Consider the following 19,790-nt stretch of genomic DNA (forward strand, 5'->3'; position numbering starts at 1 on the left):
GACACTGATATTGTTCTCAACTTGAAATTACCACCTGTCAAATCTGTCAGGTGTGGAATTTTATCATAAAAGGTCTCGGTATTAGTTAGAGTGGGGTAATCATATTTAAACCCTTATTTTTTTTTCTTTTCCCCCCACCGATGTGCGATAGCCAACACACCCCCACACGTGGAACCCCATTTAGTGGTTCACAAATGGAGATCCACACATCAGCAATTGAAACTCAGAGGTCGACTCCAATGGAGTCCAGACTTGTTTTCAACCCTTTTAGGAAATGGAGGCCACTCTATGTTAAGAGTCTAGACTTGTTTCCTATTCCACACTTCCTGGTGACAAGCACTTTGACTTGCACAGGCCCGTAACTTGGCTCTGTTACCATGTTGGAATTTTAGATCGACGGGCCCATGGGGCCCCACTCTAACGACACCAATACTATCCCCAACTTGGTAATTTTCACCTGCCTAATCCGTCAGGTATGGGTTTTATCACAAAAGGCCTCAGTATTAGTTAGAGTGAGATAATCATATTTAAACCCATTATTTTTTCTTTCCCCTACCAGTGTAGGATAGCCAACAAAAGAACCATCTCCGTTTCGAAGATTGGTGGGATGCTTGATTTATCTTACCATTACTAGGCTGAACGTCACATACTCCGTGCATGTACTCAACTATTTTATGCATCAACCGCATTAGCCACATATGGATGCAGCACTTCGGATTGTGAGATACTTGAAGTCCACACAATTCAGGGTTTATTTTTCTAGTCTAGATAATAAGTTAACTGTGACAGCTTTTTGTGATTCGGATTGGGCTGGTTGTCCAATAACTCGTCGTTCTACAATTGGGTATTATGTATTCTTGGGAAATTCGTTGATTTCATGGAAGACTAAGAGGCAGAAATTTGTTTTGCTCTCTAGAGTTGAAGCCGAGTATAGGGCCATGGCTGGGACATGTTGCGAGCTCATTTGGTTGCAGTATTTATTAACAGATTTGCATATACCTATTTCAAGGCTTGTCGTTATGTTTTGTGATAACCAATCAGCATTGTACATTGCTGCCAACCCTGTCTTTCATGAGAGAACACATCATATAGAGATGGATTGTCATTTCATTTGGGACAAGATTTTAGACGGTTCTATAAATGCTAGATATGTCAGTTCTTCTCAACAATTGGCTGACAAATTTACAAAGGCCTAAGGCAAGGAAAAATCCTCATCAATGTTGCGCAAGTTGGGAGTTCTTGACACTCGCTCTCCAACTTGAGGGGGAGTGTTAGAAAGTCAATGTAATTAGATAGGAAGGAATTATATGATTGATTTGTTTATGATACTTTCCATTGATGTATTCCTAGATTGTAGAGGTCTTCTTGTTGTACAAGGAAAACTTTTGTATATATTTTGTATTGTATCAATGAAATAATTATTCTGGTCAAATACGTTTTCTACAATACTCTTGCAAATAGAAAATCACAACACTCAACCGTAATACTAGTAGTAATCTAATCTTTAGTTAACTGTTATTTTTCTTTTTAAATGAATAAATAAAAATTGGCACACGCAAAAGGCCAGTGATACTGATGCGCTAATTGCACGGTGAATTGTGTGGTAGGATGTTTGGGTGAGAGTTGGGCTACTATTTTATACAACAGTAGAACACGCCACGCCAGTCCACGGCGAGTGTGGCGGCTATTTCTACACCAGACAAATGATAGATATTTGGCCAGCCACGAACCGAAACAATATTAATTGCAAGGCGCGGTTAATCTGAGCTGAGGGAATCTAGACTGGTGGTTGCGCTAGTACAGTAGAGCAGAGCAAAGGAGGAGCTATGATTGTCTCCGTCGCCGTTGGTCAGCCGTTAACTTTGTGGCGGTCTTGTGGCTGTAGAGCGGCGTCAAGGGAAAAGGATAGCGCATCTGTTTACCAAAGGAGAAGTAGCATGAGAGTTAGAGTAAGATCAGCGCGGTCAGTTCTGGCAGAGGCTGAGGCGAGACCAGCAACACCTGCGCTGAAAGTGCAGATCTATCGGGGAGGCGGGGATCGAATGGACGACCTTCAGGCGGAGGCAAGGGCCCTTGCACGTGCTGCAAATGCCTCCATTTACAGCCCCGAACTGCTTGTCGGCAAGTACGGCTCTCGCCCAGTCAAGGTTTTTATTCAATTTCGCTTTCTTCTTCTGCTGCCTTTTCATTTTTCTTGCTTTTTTTTTTTCATTGAATTATTATGGTTTTTTCTGTTAAAGATTGAATTATTATGTTGTTATTCCTTGGTTGCTGGTTTTTTATTGAATTAGTATAACGTTGTGTTGTTATTGTTTGTTTGGTCTTTTGATTGAATTAGTGTATAACGTTATGTTGTTTGGGTCGTTTGGTGGTAAATCAAATCAGGTAATTCGGAGGACTCTTGAAATTTTGATATCGCTGGGTTCATTTGGGTTAAAGCTGTTGGTGGACCAAAGGAATGGCGTGATCGATCAGAACAAACGACTGCGTGCTGCCGAGCTCAGGACAATTTTCACTCGTTTGGGACCTACGTTTGTCAAATTAGGTCAGGCCTTGTCCACAAGGCCTGACATTTGCCCACCCGAGTATCTGGAGGAGCTCTCTGAGCTTCAGGATGCTTTGCCCACATTTCCAGATGCAGAAGCATTTTCCTGCATCGAAAGGGAATTGGAATTGCCACTCGACTCCGTTTTCTCATGCATATCTCCATCCCCAATTGCGGCAGCTAGTTTAGGTCAAGTCTACAAAGCTCATCTCAAGTACTCTGGGCAGGTTGTTGCTGTAAAGGTGCAACGTCCGGGCATTGAAGAAGCGATAGGACTTGACTTCTATCTCATAAGAGGTCTAGGATTTTTCATAAATAAATATGTTGACGTCATAACCACTGATGTTATAGCACTTATTGATGAATTTGCACGCAGAGTCTATCAAGAGCTGAACTATGTTCAGGTCAGTCTTCCCATCCTCGACAATCGCTGGCATGCTTGCCTTTGTTACCGGTCATTAACTGCTATGAGAGTGTGAATGTTTTTATCCTGACTCGACAATGCATGATGTAACTGCACACATTTTCTGCAGCTTCATAGTTTGTATAAGATTCTTTTGGGTTTCCATGTTAATTTTAACAGGTGCCTGCAGGAGGGACAAAATGCGAGGAGGTTTAAGAAATTGTATGCTGACAAGGCAGAGGTTCTGGTCCCAGACATTTTCTGGGATTATACCAGCAAAAAAGTGTTGACAATGGAGTGGGTAGATGGAGTTAAATTAAACGAGCAGGCTGCAATTGAGAGACAAGGGTTGAAAGTATTGGATCTCGTGAACACTGGCATACAGTGCAGCCTCAGACAACTACTTGAGTATGGATATTTTCATGCAGATCCTCATCCTGGTAATCTGTTGGCAACAACTGATGGAAAGCTTGCGTTTCTTGATTTTGGAATGATGAGTGAGACGCCAGAAGAAGCTAGATTTGCTATCATCGGTCATGTTGTTCACTTGGTTAATCGGGATTATGAAGCTATGGCCCGTGACTACTATGCTCTAGATTTCTTGTCACCTGATGTAGACGTTTCTCCAATTGTACCGGCACTTCGTAACTTCTTTGATGATGTGCTTAATTTAACTGTGAGTGAACTTAATTTCAAGACACTGGTGGACGGTTTAGGTGCTGTCTTGTATCAATATCCATTCAATGGTGAGTTGATGCTTTAACCTTGTTTTGTGACCTTCAAGCCCAACTCTTGAATTTTGGCACTACACGTTATAATTAAAGCAAGCTGACCTGATGGGCTGGGAATTTGTTTATTTTATTTCGAAGTTCTAAAGGAGTGTCATGGGTTAGGACTTATGCTTCTGGTGTATTTGATTTATCCATTTTTCTTCTTATCCAAGAAAGCTCATTGGCCTGTTTTCAAATTTGCCTTTCGGGTTAGCGTATTTAGTTTAATTATTAACAAACTTCCTCATTATAAGTTTTACATATATTTTAACTGTAAAGAGAAATAGAAAGAAGTTGAGCCCTTCTAAATTTCTCACTTTTCATTATTGTCAATATACAAACTGTGTATTCATATAAACGTAAAACTGATATAGTTTTCTACCTTATTCTCTGATTGAGTCTGATGATTTTGCTTTTCTATTATTCTTGCAGTCCCAGCTTATTATGCATTGATATTAAGGTCACTTACTGTACTAGAAGGTCTAGCCCTTAATGCTGATCCTAATTTCAAGGTGCTGGCTGCTTCATACCCGTATTTCGCTAAAAGACTTCTCACGGATCCAAACCCATATCTCAGAGATGCTCTCATTGAGTTGCTTTTTAAGGATGGGAAGCTTAGGCATGGATTCTGTTGCCATCTTTATACTTATATTGGATGGTAATTGATATGATTTGGTGTACTGAACTACTTGACAATTTGTTACTTCTGTTGATTGCAGGTGGAACCGACTTGAAAACCTGTTGGTTCAGGGAAGAAAAGATAAAGATTTCTCTGCAAAAGATGCTTTACAACCTGTATTGAAGTTAATATTGGGGTCAGATGGTGAAGAACTCCGAACTTTAGTTATTAAGGAGGCTGTTCGTGTCACTGAAGCTTTTGTTTGGGGTACGTTTATTGATACCTACAATTATATGCCCAATTTTATGAGAGCTGCAATTGCTAATGGCAATGCTAATGGACCACTTGTAATGAGCATTGCTGAACAAGAAAGCATGATTGAGCTCCGAGATCAAGTACTCCGGATTTGGGGACTTCTACAGTCCTCAGAAAATTTTGATCCAGCGCTTTTGCAGCCCATTTTACAAGTAAGAACCTTGTTTGTTTTCTGCACTAGTGGATTGTATACGTTCTTTCTAGTTCTGGGTCGAAAGGCTGTTGTGTTGGTTTATATTGCTTCATCATCTTAGAGTTTATTCTATCATTAGTGCATTTGTTTATCCAATATAACAAAAGAAGAAACCTCAAATAATTCACACGATATGTTCCATTCTTTTTTGCCATTCAGATTCTCTGTTTGATCCATGATTATATTTGTCATCACACTTCACACCATGTCATTTTCTGCCTTCATGAATTAGCCTTTTGCACTCTTTCAAATGCATTCACATTGCACATTGTCATTGAATTAGACCTAAAAGACTCAACTTATTTATAAACATGTTTTGAATGATATCTCACTCGACCAGGTCCTTCAACAACCTGAGGCACGGAACCTGGGGGGGCGTGTTGTAGGCGGAATCACCCAACGTCTTGCAGCACGGTTGCTGCAACAAGTACTTCGAGTGCCAACAACGGTTTCTGCTTTGACTTTGTGACCATTATAGCTGGGGTAAGCAAATATTTGTATGCTATGTGATGAAGTTATAATATTCTCTTTACCATTTTTTCCCATCATTTGGTTTAAATGGATTGTACATGTATATGTTTGCCTGTGTTAACACAGGCAGAGAACCATTAGTGAAATCCTTAAGGGTGCGTTTGTTATACTGGACTAGCTTCAAGGATTAAGCTGGACCAGCTTAGAACAGACTAAGCTGGACTAACTTAGTGAAGTGCAGTGTCGGACTAAGAAGCAGGATAATGAAAATAGTGTTGTACTCAATTTGGTGTTTGCTTGGACATAGACTAAATTCATGTTCAATTTTAATTTCTTCTATTACAGATGCAATCAAAATTAATATTATTGGATAAAGTGAAACTCAATAAAAAGACGGACCAAATTTCTTGGCACAAAAGAATATATCGTGATCAAGAGTAGCGTAATAACAGAAAATGCAATATTTTGTAACATAAATAACTACAATATATGTTAGTTACAATAATCTGCAACATACTTGAAAGCATATAACCGGAGCCATAACTTAAAAGCAGCACCTATGAACCCGATTCTCTGCATTTCATCATATAACCGGAGCCATAACGTAAAAGCAGCACCTATGAACAAATTATACGTGATCACATCAGGACAAAGATCAGACAACCATTTTCTTTGGAAGTGTTATTAGCACTTCAAAAATCACATTCTATGCTCCTCACAAATGTATTTTTCTTTCTAAATATAGAAAGTTTGGAGTGTAGAATGAGAAATTTGGAGTGCCAATAACAATTCCCTTTTTTTTTTGAGAGCAAGAGCAAGATCAATGTTTCCTCCTTTTACTTGTGCGTGGGTCAACTCACTGTAAGTATACACATTTGGATGAACACCAGAAGCGAACATATGATCCTTTTTCAGAGAGTGCAGTACTAAGATCCCCATATCTTCCATAACAATGGTTAATACAATTCGAAAGCAGAGGCTCAGGCACCATTGACTTCTCTAGCATACGGAGAAGAAACTTGTTGGCTCTGAAAACATCTCCTTCAATACACAGGCCCTGAATAATTATTTTGTATGAAATTTGATTTGGGGTAACTCTCATTTTTGAAGTAGTTTCATGGACGTAGCAAGCCTCTAATTTTCCTTCTTTGCAAAGACCACTTATAAGTGTATTAAAAGTAATAAGATTAGGAAGTAACCTCTTTCGATCATTTCACAAAGTAATAACATTAGGAAGTAGACTTGATCGGAAATAGACAGGGCATCACATGCTGGGCACACAATTCTTTGCCCTTATGCTACTTTTCTAATCAAAATTTCCACCTCAATTATCATTTTACTTTTCTCGTAGGACACCTAATTATTATTGATATTAAACAAACTGTGCAGCCCAGTGCACCGGACTATTGACATTGCAGATTCATAGACAAACAATTTCAACGACGCTAATCACCCGCCACTCGTTCGTACCACCTAGCCACTACTAATTTACAAAAATAGACACTCGGTTAAAATACGTATATAATTAGATGCCAAAGAACTCAACCCAAATCAAAAGCACCCAAAACCATAGAATTCAAGAAAACTAAAATTCTACACAAAATTGACAATCTTCGTAGAATTCAATCGAAAAATCGAGATACAAAGCTAAATATAAGCAATTCTCGGAGAGATTGGCAAACACATTTCGGTTTCGATTTCCCAACACCCAATTCATCAACTACCAAAAATCCAACAAGCAAAATGCATAAAACACTGAAAAAAAACTGTAATCAAACACGAAAATAACAATTCAAAACATACCAATTTCACCAAATCAAAATTTAAACATACCCATGAAGTTATTTCCGGGGTTGGGATGACAATTTTTTAACCGTTAAACCTGATAACCGTGGATAACCGCTCGAATGGATTGAATTTGGATATGAAAATTTAGGTATATTTTGCGTATGGGGAAAAACCGTTAATATTATTCGGTTATGGTTTTAGATATGGTTATAGGGTCCCCAATCCGTATCCGTATCCGTATCCGTCTCCGAATCCGAACCGAATAATATATAATATAATTATTCATAATATTAAAGTATTAAAATATACACACACATATGTATATTCATTATTCGCCAAATCCTTTACTTTGAGTGTAAATACAAAAATTGCATTATGTGAGTTGCATTTTATGGAAAAGTTAATAAGTTTTTATATGAATCGAAATTTTTGAGAATTCAATGGTACTATTGGGAGATATAAAAAATCAGCCAACATTATCAATGTTTAACTTTAATTTTTATGCTCCACAAGATCCATTCATTAAATTATTTTATACATCAAATATTTAATGACGAAATTAATATTTACTAAATTATCATGCGTTAATTGAATAAATATACTTTTTGTATTGACAAAGACGGATATTACCGTTAACCGATGAAGAATCCGTTATCTGATGTGCATGGTTATGGATAACATGCGATGGTTAATTTGTGGTTATTGATATGGTTAAGTTTCGTGGTTATGAAGATGAATACACTATTTCCATCCTCAAACCGAACCGTTGCTATCCCTATTCTCGGGTCACCCAGTTCAACTTTAGATTCTGCAATTTCAAATGGGTGTAAACAAACAGAGGATTAGAACTTTAGCGAAAAGGATTTAACGATTTCTCGTAATCCAAACATGCTAATAAATTTAGCGAAAAGGGTTAAAACAGGAATGTCACGCTGGCCAGAGATACGCCCAGTGTCAATGCGATGAAATCAGAATGTAGGGTCAAAACATATCGATCAATGTCACCCCTGAACATTAGTGACGCACATCAATGTCCTCCTGTACTCGTTCTTTATTTTAATTCTCCATTTTCAGTTCGAACGCCCATAATCTCGCAAACCTGCTTTTCTTGGACAGATGAATTTGGAAGGGCAAAACTCTCCCAAAAATCCGTCTCTTTCTTGTCATACTCCCAAGATGAAACTGCGTCCCTCCCTAGTTCCACACGCTATTAGGGGAAGCTACTTTCGTTCTCTTCAACCACTTGCCAGCGATATATAAGGTGCTTCCGTAGTTTATGAACATTACAATAAGAACAACAAGATTAGATACAAAATGGAAAGAAACAATTGTAATGCATAACAACAGATGTATTACCTCCCGTAGTTTATGAACATTATATCTTGTTTTCCCACCCTTCAATTATATGCAAGCAAGTACAAAACTGGAGGCTAAAATGGACACGGCACCAACCAACGAGTTGCAACCCTTGTCTACAGAAATAACCAGAAATTATATAGTACGAGAATTCAGATAGTACGAGCTATGAAATCCCAAATTGAGATGGAAAGATGGTTCAAAAAATTAAACATCACTAGTATCACATTGTCCAAAACTATTTTCCTTTGTTTTATAATGATTAGATGTAATAAACATAACACTCTGTACCTTTGATCCCCATGCGATTTACCAGACTGGGTACATACAAATACACACACACACACACACACACACACATCGCACATTGAAGAGTGTGTGTGTTTGGTTTTGTGTCCGTGTGTGTGTTTGAAAAGTACACTAGCTGGTCACTCGGGCTGCAATGACAGTTTAAAGATATTCCACATTTTATCAAGGACAAAATTTCATCTTCCAGTTATCTGCCAGCAACATGTAAATCTTAACGAATTTCTCCTTAACCATAAAAAGTACAGAAGCTGCAAAAACACTCTGTACTATCTTTGTGCTCATCCCTTTGTAAAACCCAGGCAATCCTTCATACTTGATCATCTTCGTTAGCATCAAAAGTACCTGTGGTCCCAAGAAACCACATCAAATTCTGTACCACATAATTGTGTATGACGGTCCGCAACGGGGCGTTCTTAGATCTTCTTGGCAGAAAAACGCAACCAAGTTGTATGCGTATTCCCACAATCAGCATCATACTGTTAATGCTCAAAACTGGTGAGGGCAACAAGGGTTAGAATAGTCAAGTGATGGCCCTTGATGGGCTTGGGCTTTGCAAGAATAAGAAATAGACAACATAGTTTAAGTGGTTCACTCCTCATAATTGGGATACTTTTACTGAGTCTCTTGAATAGAGTATAAGGTTACAAATAGTGCTGGTCTTAATGTAGTATAAATCTTCTCTTAATTCGTATGATCCCCCTCAAAGAAGTACCGTTCCTCCTTATATAGGCCATTCTCTAAGTCTTCAGCCTCTAGGCTCACGTTTATCACTTCCCTTACACTTAATGCGCGAATACACATTTGACATGCTAGTTGTCCCTTCATTCTTTGGCCGACACGTGGCAATAAGGTGACACTTATGCAAGTCCACTTGTGTTCTTTCTTGGGATCACCCAGCTAAACTCCTCACTCGACCTTGGGGTTGGTGGAACTCGCACTCGAGTAGCCTACCTGTGAGCCTTTGTATCCCTTTGTAGGCCTCTGTTCCCTCGTCTAGCCGCTACGTGGCTTGAAGTTGACATTTGAATAGACTTGCCCCCTATGATCCTAGGACTTCATGCCTCGAAGCTGTTAGTGGCCAACTTGCCCCCTCATCTATCAAAAAATACTTTTATGGGGAAATGCTCTAAACACCCTGACCCCGATGTCCAATGGACACAAAAAAACCGAGGCATGTTGGCCATCACCCAGATGGGTGACGAAGCCTTTATATGAGTGAAAGAAAAAATAAAGTCTTCTAATACATTTTTATTTTCGGAACATACCAACCCCCAATTTTGAAAATACAATATAATACTACATTTAATTTCTAAAAACCTAGGCATGCCATAAAAAATGACTGATATATACTTGTATACATTGAGAGCTGATAGATACATATATACTGAGCTTATATTTATCGGTGACATGACATACAATATCATCCACTAGCCGTAGCTAGTGGAAGCTAAATAATATAACTGAAATTCATATTTATCTAGGCATGCTTAGAAATTTAGATAAATAAAATACTTTTTGAAATAAATGTAACATCTCACATCGACCAATGGAGAGGGGGTGATATGCCTTATATGTACATGCCCACCTCCATATAGCACGAGGCCTTTTAGGAACTCACTGGTTTCGGGTTCCATCGGAACTAAGAAGTTAAGAAAGATTAGGCTGGAGCAATCCCATGATGGATGGCCCATTAGGAAGTTGCTTGTGAGTTCCCAGAAACAAAACCGTGAAGGCGTGGTCGGGGCCCAAAGCGGATAATATCGTGCTACAACGGAGTCGAGCTCAGGATGTGGACACACCTCGACCTAAATCAAGGCGTGCTGGCCGTTATGTGGTGATGACGTACCTTGTGCACAGTGCGGAAGTGACAGTGACATGAAAATGTGGGTAAATAAAAACCAACTAGATAACTTACCCTAGACAAGTATATAAGTACGAGTGAAGATGTATTTGAGAAATCTAAAGTTGGTAAAGGTTTTAGACACGTTTCTCACCGAGAAGTGGTAAAGGTTTTTGACACGTTCTCAATGATAAGTGCCATCCAATATTTCAAATGAAGATAACAATTGACTCTAAGTCATGAATAGAATCGTATCAAAGCCACTCTGCCGTTTGGTGCGAGTGTGCCAACGAGGACGTCGAGCCCCTAAGGGGGTGGATTGTAAGATCCCACATCGACCAACGGAGAAGGGGTGATGTGCCTTATATGTAAATGCCCATCTCCATATAGCACGAGGCATTTTGGGAACTCACTGGCTCCGAAGTTAAGCGAGTTTGGGTGAGAGCAATCCCAAGATGGGTGACCCACTGGGAAGTTCTCGTGTGAGTTCCCAGAAACAAAACCATGAGGGCATGGTCGGGGCCCAAAGAGGACAATATCGTGCTACAGCAGAGCCGGTTTGGGATGTGACATAAATGTCCATTCTTTGATATGCAATGAAGTCCTCCTCTAACTGGGCATGTCCTCTAGGGCATCTAGAATTGCTCTGCACCTAAGTGTATACAAAGACCCACTAGCAAAACTCTTTTAAAACAACCAAATTTGAATTAAAAAAAGGTGTGTGGATTCAAAATCAGCACGTCAAAATACCCTAGGAAGGGTCCCTAGGCAGATTCCCGTAAAAGTTAACGGTCAACGTTGATAGAGTAAAGTCATCGATAATTTATATGAAAATCATAACAAGTCTTAACCCGCTAGGTTTCTTCCTTCCATGTTCCTCGGTCTTTGGGTCTGTGGGCGATATTCCTTTGGGCCTATAAGGGTCAGAAAAGACCATGTGCTAACAGTTCCCACATTAAAAATTCTTATTTAAGTTAAATCTCTTAGGCCATCTAGAACCGAAGGGGCTATGTTTAGCCCCTGTTCAGATGATAACCCTACAAGAAATTATTTTTTTTAACAATAAAGTGAGACCATATTTATATACTATCTCCAATAGAATGGGCTATTTTTTAGCTCCCTCAATAATTTATTATTTTAAATTTATTCTTTACTTTTATTGGTTAATTGAATTAAACTATCATATTAAAATAATGATTCTATACATATTTTGAGTGTCACTTGAAGATGTGGCCATCTGTAAATTATTGGAAAAATTAAAGGAAAGATTATTGGAAGAGGTAAGAGAGGGGGTGCATATCAAAAAAATGTTTAAGATGAATAGAATTTGAAGAATTGAAATAAAATGAGGTAAGTTAGTATGGAAAGGTGAAAAAGGATGTGAGAAATGGTGTAGAAATATCTTTAGGTATTTATAGGAAAAAAAAAATCGTCTTACAAAAATAAAAATAAATACCAGTTGGGCCCAATTGAACGGGCAAGGCTAGTTGGCTAAAGATGGCCAACTTACTGGCCATATGGTTGGATTTTGGCCTAGTGGGTCCAAGGTTTTTTGGCACATGCCTATATTGGGCCTATATTGGAGATGAATTTTATGTCAAAAGAGGCTATCTTTTGGCATATGGTCTATGGTCGGCTCGGTTGGAGATGACCTTATTCAGAAGCCACTTATGATTGCGGTCTATTAACATTCTTTTTCATTTGTAAGTGAGAAGTAATAGATTCAAATATTATGGATCATGAGTTCAACACCAATTTATTCTCTTACCTTGTAATGTAATATAATATTGTTGAATAAATAAATAAAATAAGAGTGGCTTCTATTGACCTAAATTTCGTCTCTGGACACCTAATTTATTTAAACGAAAAAGACTTTATACCTATATATAGAATTACCAAGACTTCCAAAATAAATAAAAACTCATAGTTGGCAATAAGCCACAAAATTCTTAAAAATTCCACCACCTACTACCAATTAAACTCCAAACATCACCGCCTCCGCTTAATTTCCTCTACTTCTCAACGTCCTTGTCCAACCTGAATCTTAATCTTCAATTGAAATTGGTCCACTGTTGTAAAAAAGAGGTCGGTGGCATTCGCGAGGGTGACGGGACGACATGTTCAACACGATTGTATGAGTGTCAAAAGAAAATGACCTTAAGGGAGAGGTGCCTAGAGGTGGAAAGAGCAATATACGCTGAGGATGAGTTGCATGAAGTTCCTCTAGCCTACCAAGACCTTTGGGAATACTTGGAAGAAATATCAGAGATAGAAAAAAAAGAAATGATCGTAAAACGTGAAGGAGGTTCCTCACAGGGCGGTGACGGCTGGCCTTCAACAGCTGCAGGAACACCATCATACACTTACTATGGAACTATCGTGGTCTAGGGTCGGACACAGTAGTTAGGGCTCTACATGGGCTAATTCGGAAGTAAGACCCTCTATGATCTTTCTCTCTGAAACAAAAATGAAAGATCATAGAATTGAAGGTGTTAGAAGACGTATGAGGTACTCAAGGGGATTTAACGTCTCCCAAATTAGAAGAGCTGGTGGTTTAAGCATGTGGTGGGATGATTTTTTGGAGGTGGAAGTTAGGTTCTCCTCAAAACATATTATTAATGGTCGGACCATAATGGTGGGCTCTGAGAATTGGGTTCGAGTCATATGGGTTTACAACACCTCTTATCAGGCTGAGAAGGCTGAATTCTAGAGGTGGATGAACACTTGGTTTGGCCCATCCAATATCTCCTTGCTATATGGAGGAGATTTTAATGATTTTCTTTGGGATTTTGAGAAGTCTGGTGGATCTGATGTGTTATATAATCGTCCGAGGTTCTTGGAAGAGTTTATGAATACAACGGAGCTGATGGATTTGGATTTTAGTAAGCCTAGCTTCACCTAGCAAGGCATAAAGAATGGTCAGCTAGTGGAGGAAAGACTTGACAGGGGACTCTCTAACAAGTTATAGTAGGAACAATGGCCTAACACCTGTGTTACACACGGCATGGTAATAGGGTCGGACCATTGCCCCTTAATAATTCAATGTCAACTAAGGGTTAAAAGGGCAAAACAACTTTATCAATTTGAAGCCTTTTGGTCCAATGAGGAGCAGTGTAAATAGATTGTGGAAAGATGCTGGGGGCGACGTTGTGAAGGTGACGAAACAAGTAGGTGGCAGAAGAAAAAAAAAAATGAACGCTTGTCGTTCACAATTAATTTGTTAGAGTCAAAAGGAAGAGAAATTGAAAGCCTTGTGCATCAGTTGGGGGACCTCCAACATAACTGGGGTCAAGATTGGGAAAAAATCAAATCAATGTCGATGCAAATTGACAGGCTTTGAGAGATGGAAGAATGCTACTGGCAGCAGCGCTCTAGGGTTAAGTGCCTCTGGGAAGGTGATGCAAATACTACTTTCTTCAACCAATCTACCTTACAGCAATGAAGGAGAAATAGCATGGTAAAAATCAAAGACGGCACTGACGCATAGGTTGACAACCTGAGGGCAGTTAGGAATCTGGTTGAAGAGCACTTTGTCAATCTTTTTACCTCCTCGGGGCAGAGGGACTAAGGTCAAATTATGGACTGCATTCAACAAATAGTGAGCGGGGAGATGAATGTAGCCTTGACGAGTCCGGTCCTTGAGGAGGAGATTAAGATCGCTGCTCACCAGATGGGTGGAATGAAGGCACTGAGACTGGATGGATTTTAGGGACTATTCTACCATACATTTTGGAACTCACTTGTCGTGGAGGGCAATGGCGTGGTAAGGGATATCATGAATGAGGCTAGTTCTCCTTAGAGACTTAATTATACTGATATCGTGTTGGTCTCGAAAGTAAAAAATCCAGAATCTGTGGCGCAATTCAGGACTATCAGTTTATGCAACTATTACTACAAGATCTTGTCAAAGGTTTTAGCTAATCAACTCAAGCCCCTCATTTCGGATCTTATTTATCCTATGCAAAATGCTTTTGTGGCTGAAAGACAAATACAAGATAATATTGGACTAGCTCAAAAGCTTTTCCACTTTCTGAAGCTCCGGAAAACGAAACATAAATATAAGTTGGGAATCAAGCTTGATATGCACAAGGCTTATGATAGAGTGGAGTAGGACTTTTTGGAGGCTGTAATGGAAAAGATGGGGTTCTGGAACAGGTGGAGAAATCATGTTATAGGATGTGTTAAATCAATGGATTTTGCGGTGCTTGTGAATGGGTAGTTGGGGAAAATTTTTATCCTGTCACAGGGTATTCGTTAGGGCGACCCTTTATCTCCATATCTTTTCATTAACATAAGTGAGGTCTTATCAAGACTCATACAGTCGACCGTGGAGAGGGGGTAACTCATGGGTATTTGCACGAATCTTCATAGACCTATCATCTCACATATTTTCTTCGCGGATGATACATTGCTTTTCCTATGGGCAGATAAACAGAATTGTTGCAACTTGGTAAAAATTATTGACACATACTGTGCTGCATCTGGACAGCAGGTGAACTTGCAAAAATCCAGTGTGTTCTTTGGTGCAAATATTTCGGGATGTCACTTTGCTGAACTAAGCTAGGTGCTTGGTATGCCTACTGTGGGTGACCCAAGAAATTATTTGGGCCTTCCATTGATCTGGGGCCGATCAAAAAAGTAAGGCCTCACTTACATAAAAGGTAGAGTATTGGAAAAAAATTCAAGGTTGAAAATAATGCACTATTTCACAAGCTAGGAAAGAGATTATGATAAAAGCTGTGATACAAGCAATCCTAGCATACTCAATGAACATTTTCAAATTTCCAACTACTTTATGCTCGGAATTTGATTCATTAATTGCCGATTTCTGGTGGGGTCAGAAGAAAGGGGAAAACCGGATCCATTGCGTATCCCAGGAGTTAATGGGACTACCGAAGCATATTTGGGGTATGGGCTTTCGCAACTTTCAAGATTTTAATGATGCCTTTCTTGCTAAACAGTGCTGGCGACTAATCCTTGAACCAAATTCGTTATGGGCACAAGTACTTAAAACCCGGTACTTCTCACATTGTTCGTTTCTTGAGGCCAAACGAAGAGGCAGAGCTTCATGGGGATGGACGAGTCTGTTAGTTGGGAGAGATATTCTACTTCAGGGGGCCTATTAGCAAATTATGAATGGAAGTAGCGTCCGGCTTTGGCAGGATAGATGGATCCCTTTTCTTCCCCTTGGGCACTCTATTCTGCAATATGCTGGGTTGGTTTTTAGGAATACGTGGGTGGACACCCTAATCTGTGAGATTTCGTGGAATTGGGACATCGATTTCCTTAAGCCCTTTATATCTAAAGACAAATGTAATGGAATCTTGGACACTAGCATTGGTGACCCTTGGAGGAATGACAGATTTGTTTGACCGGACAATCAGAATGGTATCTACTCTGTAAGGTCAGGTTATCACTGGAAGCACTTTTGGGCGATGTCTTTTGCTGGTCGGGCTGCCTCTCCCTCATTTTCGACTCATTCCCATGTCTGGAGCTTCATTTGGAAACTAGAGACCCTCCTCCCGAAGATCCGCAATTTTATGTGGAGGGCATTGAATAGGGATATGGCCACCATGGCAGATTTATTTAAGCGGCAAAGTTCCCCCTCTCTTATGTGCCTTATCTGCAATGCACATGATGAATATGTGGAACACCTACTTCTATTGTGCCCGTGGGTTGAGACCATTTGGTTTGGATTCTTAAATTACAAAGTGAATCGGGCTAGAATTCCTACATTGGAAAACTGGTTATCTTCTCTTATAAACTCTAATCTGGGCTCGAAGGAATATATTAAAAGGGTATTGCCATACGCTGCTTTCACTTGTTGGCACATCTGGAAGGTAAGGTGTAAGTACCTTTTTAATCAGAAGGTCATTTCACCACAACATGTCATTATGTCAATCTCTACTTCAACTAGAGCTTTTTTGGAGGCATCTCGTGGTCCCACGATGATTTCTCTGACTGGGCAAACGATTCATGTTTCCTCAGCTTGCTGGTCTCCTCCTTGTTTCCCATTTACGAAAATGTATATGGATACAAGTTGGGCTGCTGCCACTGGTAACAGGTATGCTGGGGTCATTGCAAGAAATGATCAAAGCTTGTTTGTGGCGACGAGAAGGCTGAAGTGTAACAACAAATTTTGAAAATTTAATTTTTATTAATTGAAATTACGAAAATACCCATAATGACGAAAAGGTTGGTCTTTGTTGACTTGCATCTGTTAGCATATTAGAACTTTTCGTTTATTTTATGTATGTAGTTCTCATTGGTACGAACGCATAGGCGCAATCGGAATCGAGTTTGGAGCTAAAACAAAGCTTCTACAATTTTTTAACGATATGGGCAATTTGGTAATTTTGCAAGTGGAGATTTTCCCCCACTTTGGGCCACTACATGTTTGACATGTGGCACCCCCTATTTTTGGGTGCCTTATTCTTATTTTCTTCTGTGCTCACCCTCTCTAGAACTCTCACTCACACTCTCTCTACTCTCTCCTCTCATCTCCGACGAAAACACACACACCCACATACACAGACAACAACCACGACCACACTATCATCACCATCATCTGGACCTTTTTCCTTCCCCCACCTCCCTCCGACCTCACTTTTTGCTCCCTCCCTTGTTGCACAGTACCTTCATTGTGCAAAAGTAAATCAGGAGAGTTCTCTCCATATTCTGACGAGGTAAGCTCGATAATGACTCTAAATCTTTATATATCATGCTTAAAACTGTGTTTTAGGTAGTTTTTGAGACAATTTGGTGGTCTTTTAACACATAAACCAACTTGGGAAATTTTCCTCAGTTTTCAGGCGAAGGTTCGTGAGTTTCAGGCCATTTTCCTGCCGATCCAGACCTCAACTCGATCTCATCTTAGTATATTCTTGTTCCTTATCTTCATATCTTCATTTTGGTTTTTAAATCATTGAAAATAGTGTGAAATTGGGCTCGAATGAAGCTTGGGAAGGGTTGCCCAGATTCTGGCCGAACCCACCGCCTGGAACCGGGTCAACCTCACCTGTGAACCAATATCCAGAGCCAGGCCTGACCCAAACTCAATAACCCAAGCCCAAAACCCAAATTGAAAACCCGGCCCAACCTACTAGGCCTAAACCCAACCAAACTCGATAGTCAGGCCCAGTCCTACACTCGGCCCAATCTAATTACCCAGACCCCAGGCCCAAACCCGGATCCGACCCGGACCCCAAACCTAGCCTCTTGGGTCAGTGCGTAGCTTGCGCGAGGGTGCGTGTCATGGCTGGTGCGTGGAGCACACTGGCCTCTACTGCTATCCACGGCGGCATCAGTGACTTTTCCAGTGAATTTCCAACGACTCAACTTGGCGCGTGGGGGAACCCGAGGTCCCTCTTTGGATTTTTTGACGTGCCAAATCCGAATTCGCTGTCTATTTTATGAAATTTCATCGTTTTAGTATATTTTTTAAATGGTCTCTGTTTGTGTTTAGGTGCATCGGTTGGAAGTGATCCAATCCTCCCTAGTTCGAGCGACTATTCAGTAGTGGAATACTTGTGAGTGGACCCCTTCTTAACTTGCATGGTTTTATAAAATATTAGGTTTGCATGCATTGCATATTCCATGAAATGAGAATGTTTTCTATTATGTATTATGGATTTATATATTCATGCTTTTTGAAGGATTTATAATTTATTTAAATTGCTTTTACGAAATATTTATGATTTATCGAATTTACATTTCACGAAAGATTATAAATTATTGGATTTCTATATATGAAATTTTGTGGATTACGAATATGATTTATATTACGAATTTATGAATATGGATTTACAAGATGAAGCTTTGAGCTTTGAGATCTGGATTTGAGATGAGATTCTGATATATGTTTTCGGTACGTATCTAGCTGGTTATCATACAACACATCCACATAACCAGGATATGTAGATGTTTATGGCCCTAGGACACAGTTGAGGAGATTTGTGTATATACCTCTTCTCCGGCGTAACCCGGAGTCATACAACTTCACCTTCGGATGAGGAACCATGGTTTTCTTCACTGGCGTAACCCAGTGTCATACTGCTTCACCTTCGGGTGATGGACATATACTGCCTTCGGGCTTATGAAGAGTTGATGATATTGATGATATACCCCCAACTTCACTAGTCCCAGGCTCGTGTCGTTGTGTGATGTTATATATCCTCTTCTCCGGCATAACTCGGAGTTGTACAGCTTCACCTTCGGGTGATGGACCATGGTTTCTTCATTGGCGTAACCCAGTATCGTATAGCCTCACATTTAGTGATGGACAGGTATTGCCTTTAAGTGACTATGATACCCCTAAAAAGTACAATATGATGTATTTTTACGGATTTGCATTAGGACAGCGATATTCATTTCTGAGCACGGTTTTATATGTAGTGATTTTATGAACGTTTGCATGGCATGTAGAGTTTTCGGAAAAACCTATTATGTGGTATTATATATGTTTTCAAAACGCGTGCGCCGGGGGGGGGGGGTTGGGGGGTGTAGTAAGTTCAAGAGTAATAAATTATGGTCCACTCACCTTTTCTATTTTGCGTCCCCTCAAGACATAGCGACGAAGAGTATGACCCAAGTTTCGAGGCATTTCCCTACCAGTGACCTTGCATCTCTCAATTGAAGTATGGATTCCTTTTATGATCATTGTTACTTGTTGTTTTACTTCGCTCTAGCACTTTCGTTTAGTAGTGTGCTCTGGACATATCCATGATCATTGAATACCTAGTTTCATTCACACTTAAATTGAATGCATTGTTATTATTGCTTCTTAGTGTTCTGCATTCGTTGTGAATGTTGTTTCTTGCATAATTTTTGTATTGCTTGTTCCTTCATATCCTCACAGTTTCTCACACTCATGGCTTTTGTCACCCTTGGATGTCGGCCAACACGTGCCATCTAGGTGTCATTTGGATATCTTGGTTGGTGTATGTCATAAAGATCAAAGCTCCAAGTGCTGCAGCGGCGAAGGCACTGGCAATTTTACACGGTTGCAATTTTGCTAGCTCGATGGGTATGGAAATGATTATTGTTGAGTCTGACTCGAAGAAGAATATTTCTTGCTTGTTGAATGCCTCATTTATTGGCAGTTGAGAGGCCTTCCCTACTTTTGTCAAAATCTTGCGGCTTGGGGAGTCCTTTCAGGCTTGCCGCGGTCTTAGGTTCCAAG

The 19,790-nt window shown here is 39.8% G+C and overlaps 1 protein-coding gene across 2 annotated transcripts; it reads left to right on the forward strand.

Moving 5' to 3' along the window:
* Nucleotides 1-1,420: 1,420 nt before the first annotated feature.
* Nucleotides 1,421-5,601, forward strand: LOC137710803 (Protein kinase superfamily protein). 2 transcript variants are annotated; one of them, XM_068449934.2, is made up of 7 exons: nucleotides 1,421-2,147; nucleotides 2,386-2,949; nucleotides 3,139-3,694; nucleotides 4,151-4,337; nucleotides 4,438-4,804; nucleotides 5,186-5,328; nucleotides 5,443-5,601. In XM_068449934.2, the coding sequence occupies exons 1-6, from the start codon at nucleotides 1,827-1,829 to the stop codon at nucleotides 5,312-5,314; spliced, it is 2,124 nt and encodes a 707-aa protein (XP_068306035.1). In that variant the 5' UTR covers nucleotides 1,421-1,826; the 3' UTR covers nucleotides 5,315-5,328; nucleotides 5,443-5,601. The 2 variants fall into 2 exon arrangements, with proteins under 2 accessions (XP_068306035.1, XP_088552259.1); XM_088696133.1 differs by having other exon boundaries at nucleotides 5,186-5,601.
* Nucleotides 5,602-19,790: the final 14,189 nt, after the last annotated feature.

Source organism: Pyrus communis, chromosome 6, assembly GCF_041283825.1.
Source record: "Pyrus communis isolate YQ-2024b chromosome 6, ASM4128382v1, whole genome shotgun sequence".
NCBI classification, from domain to species: domain Eukaryota; kingdom Viridiplantae; phylum Streptophyta; class Magnoliopsida; order Rosales; family Rosaceae; genus Pyrus; species Pyrus communis.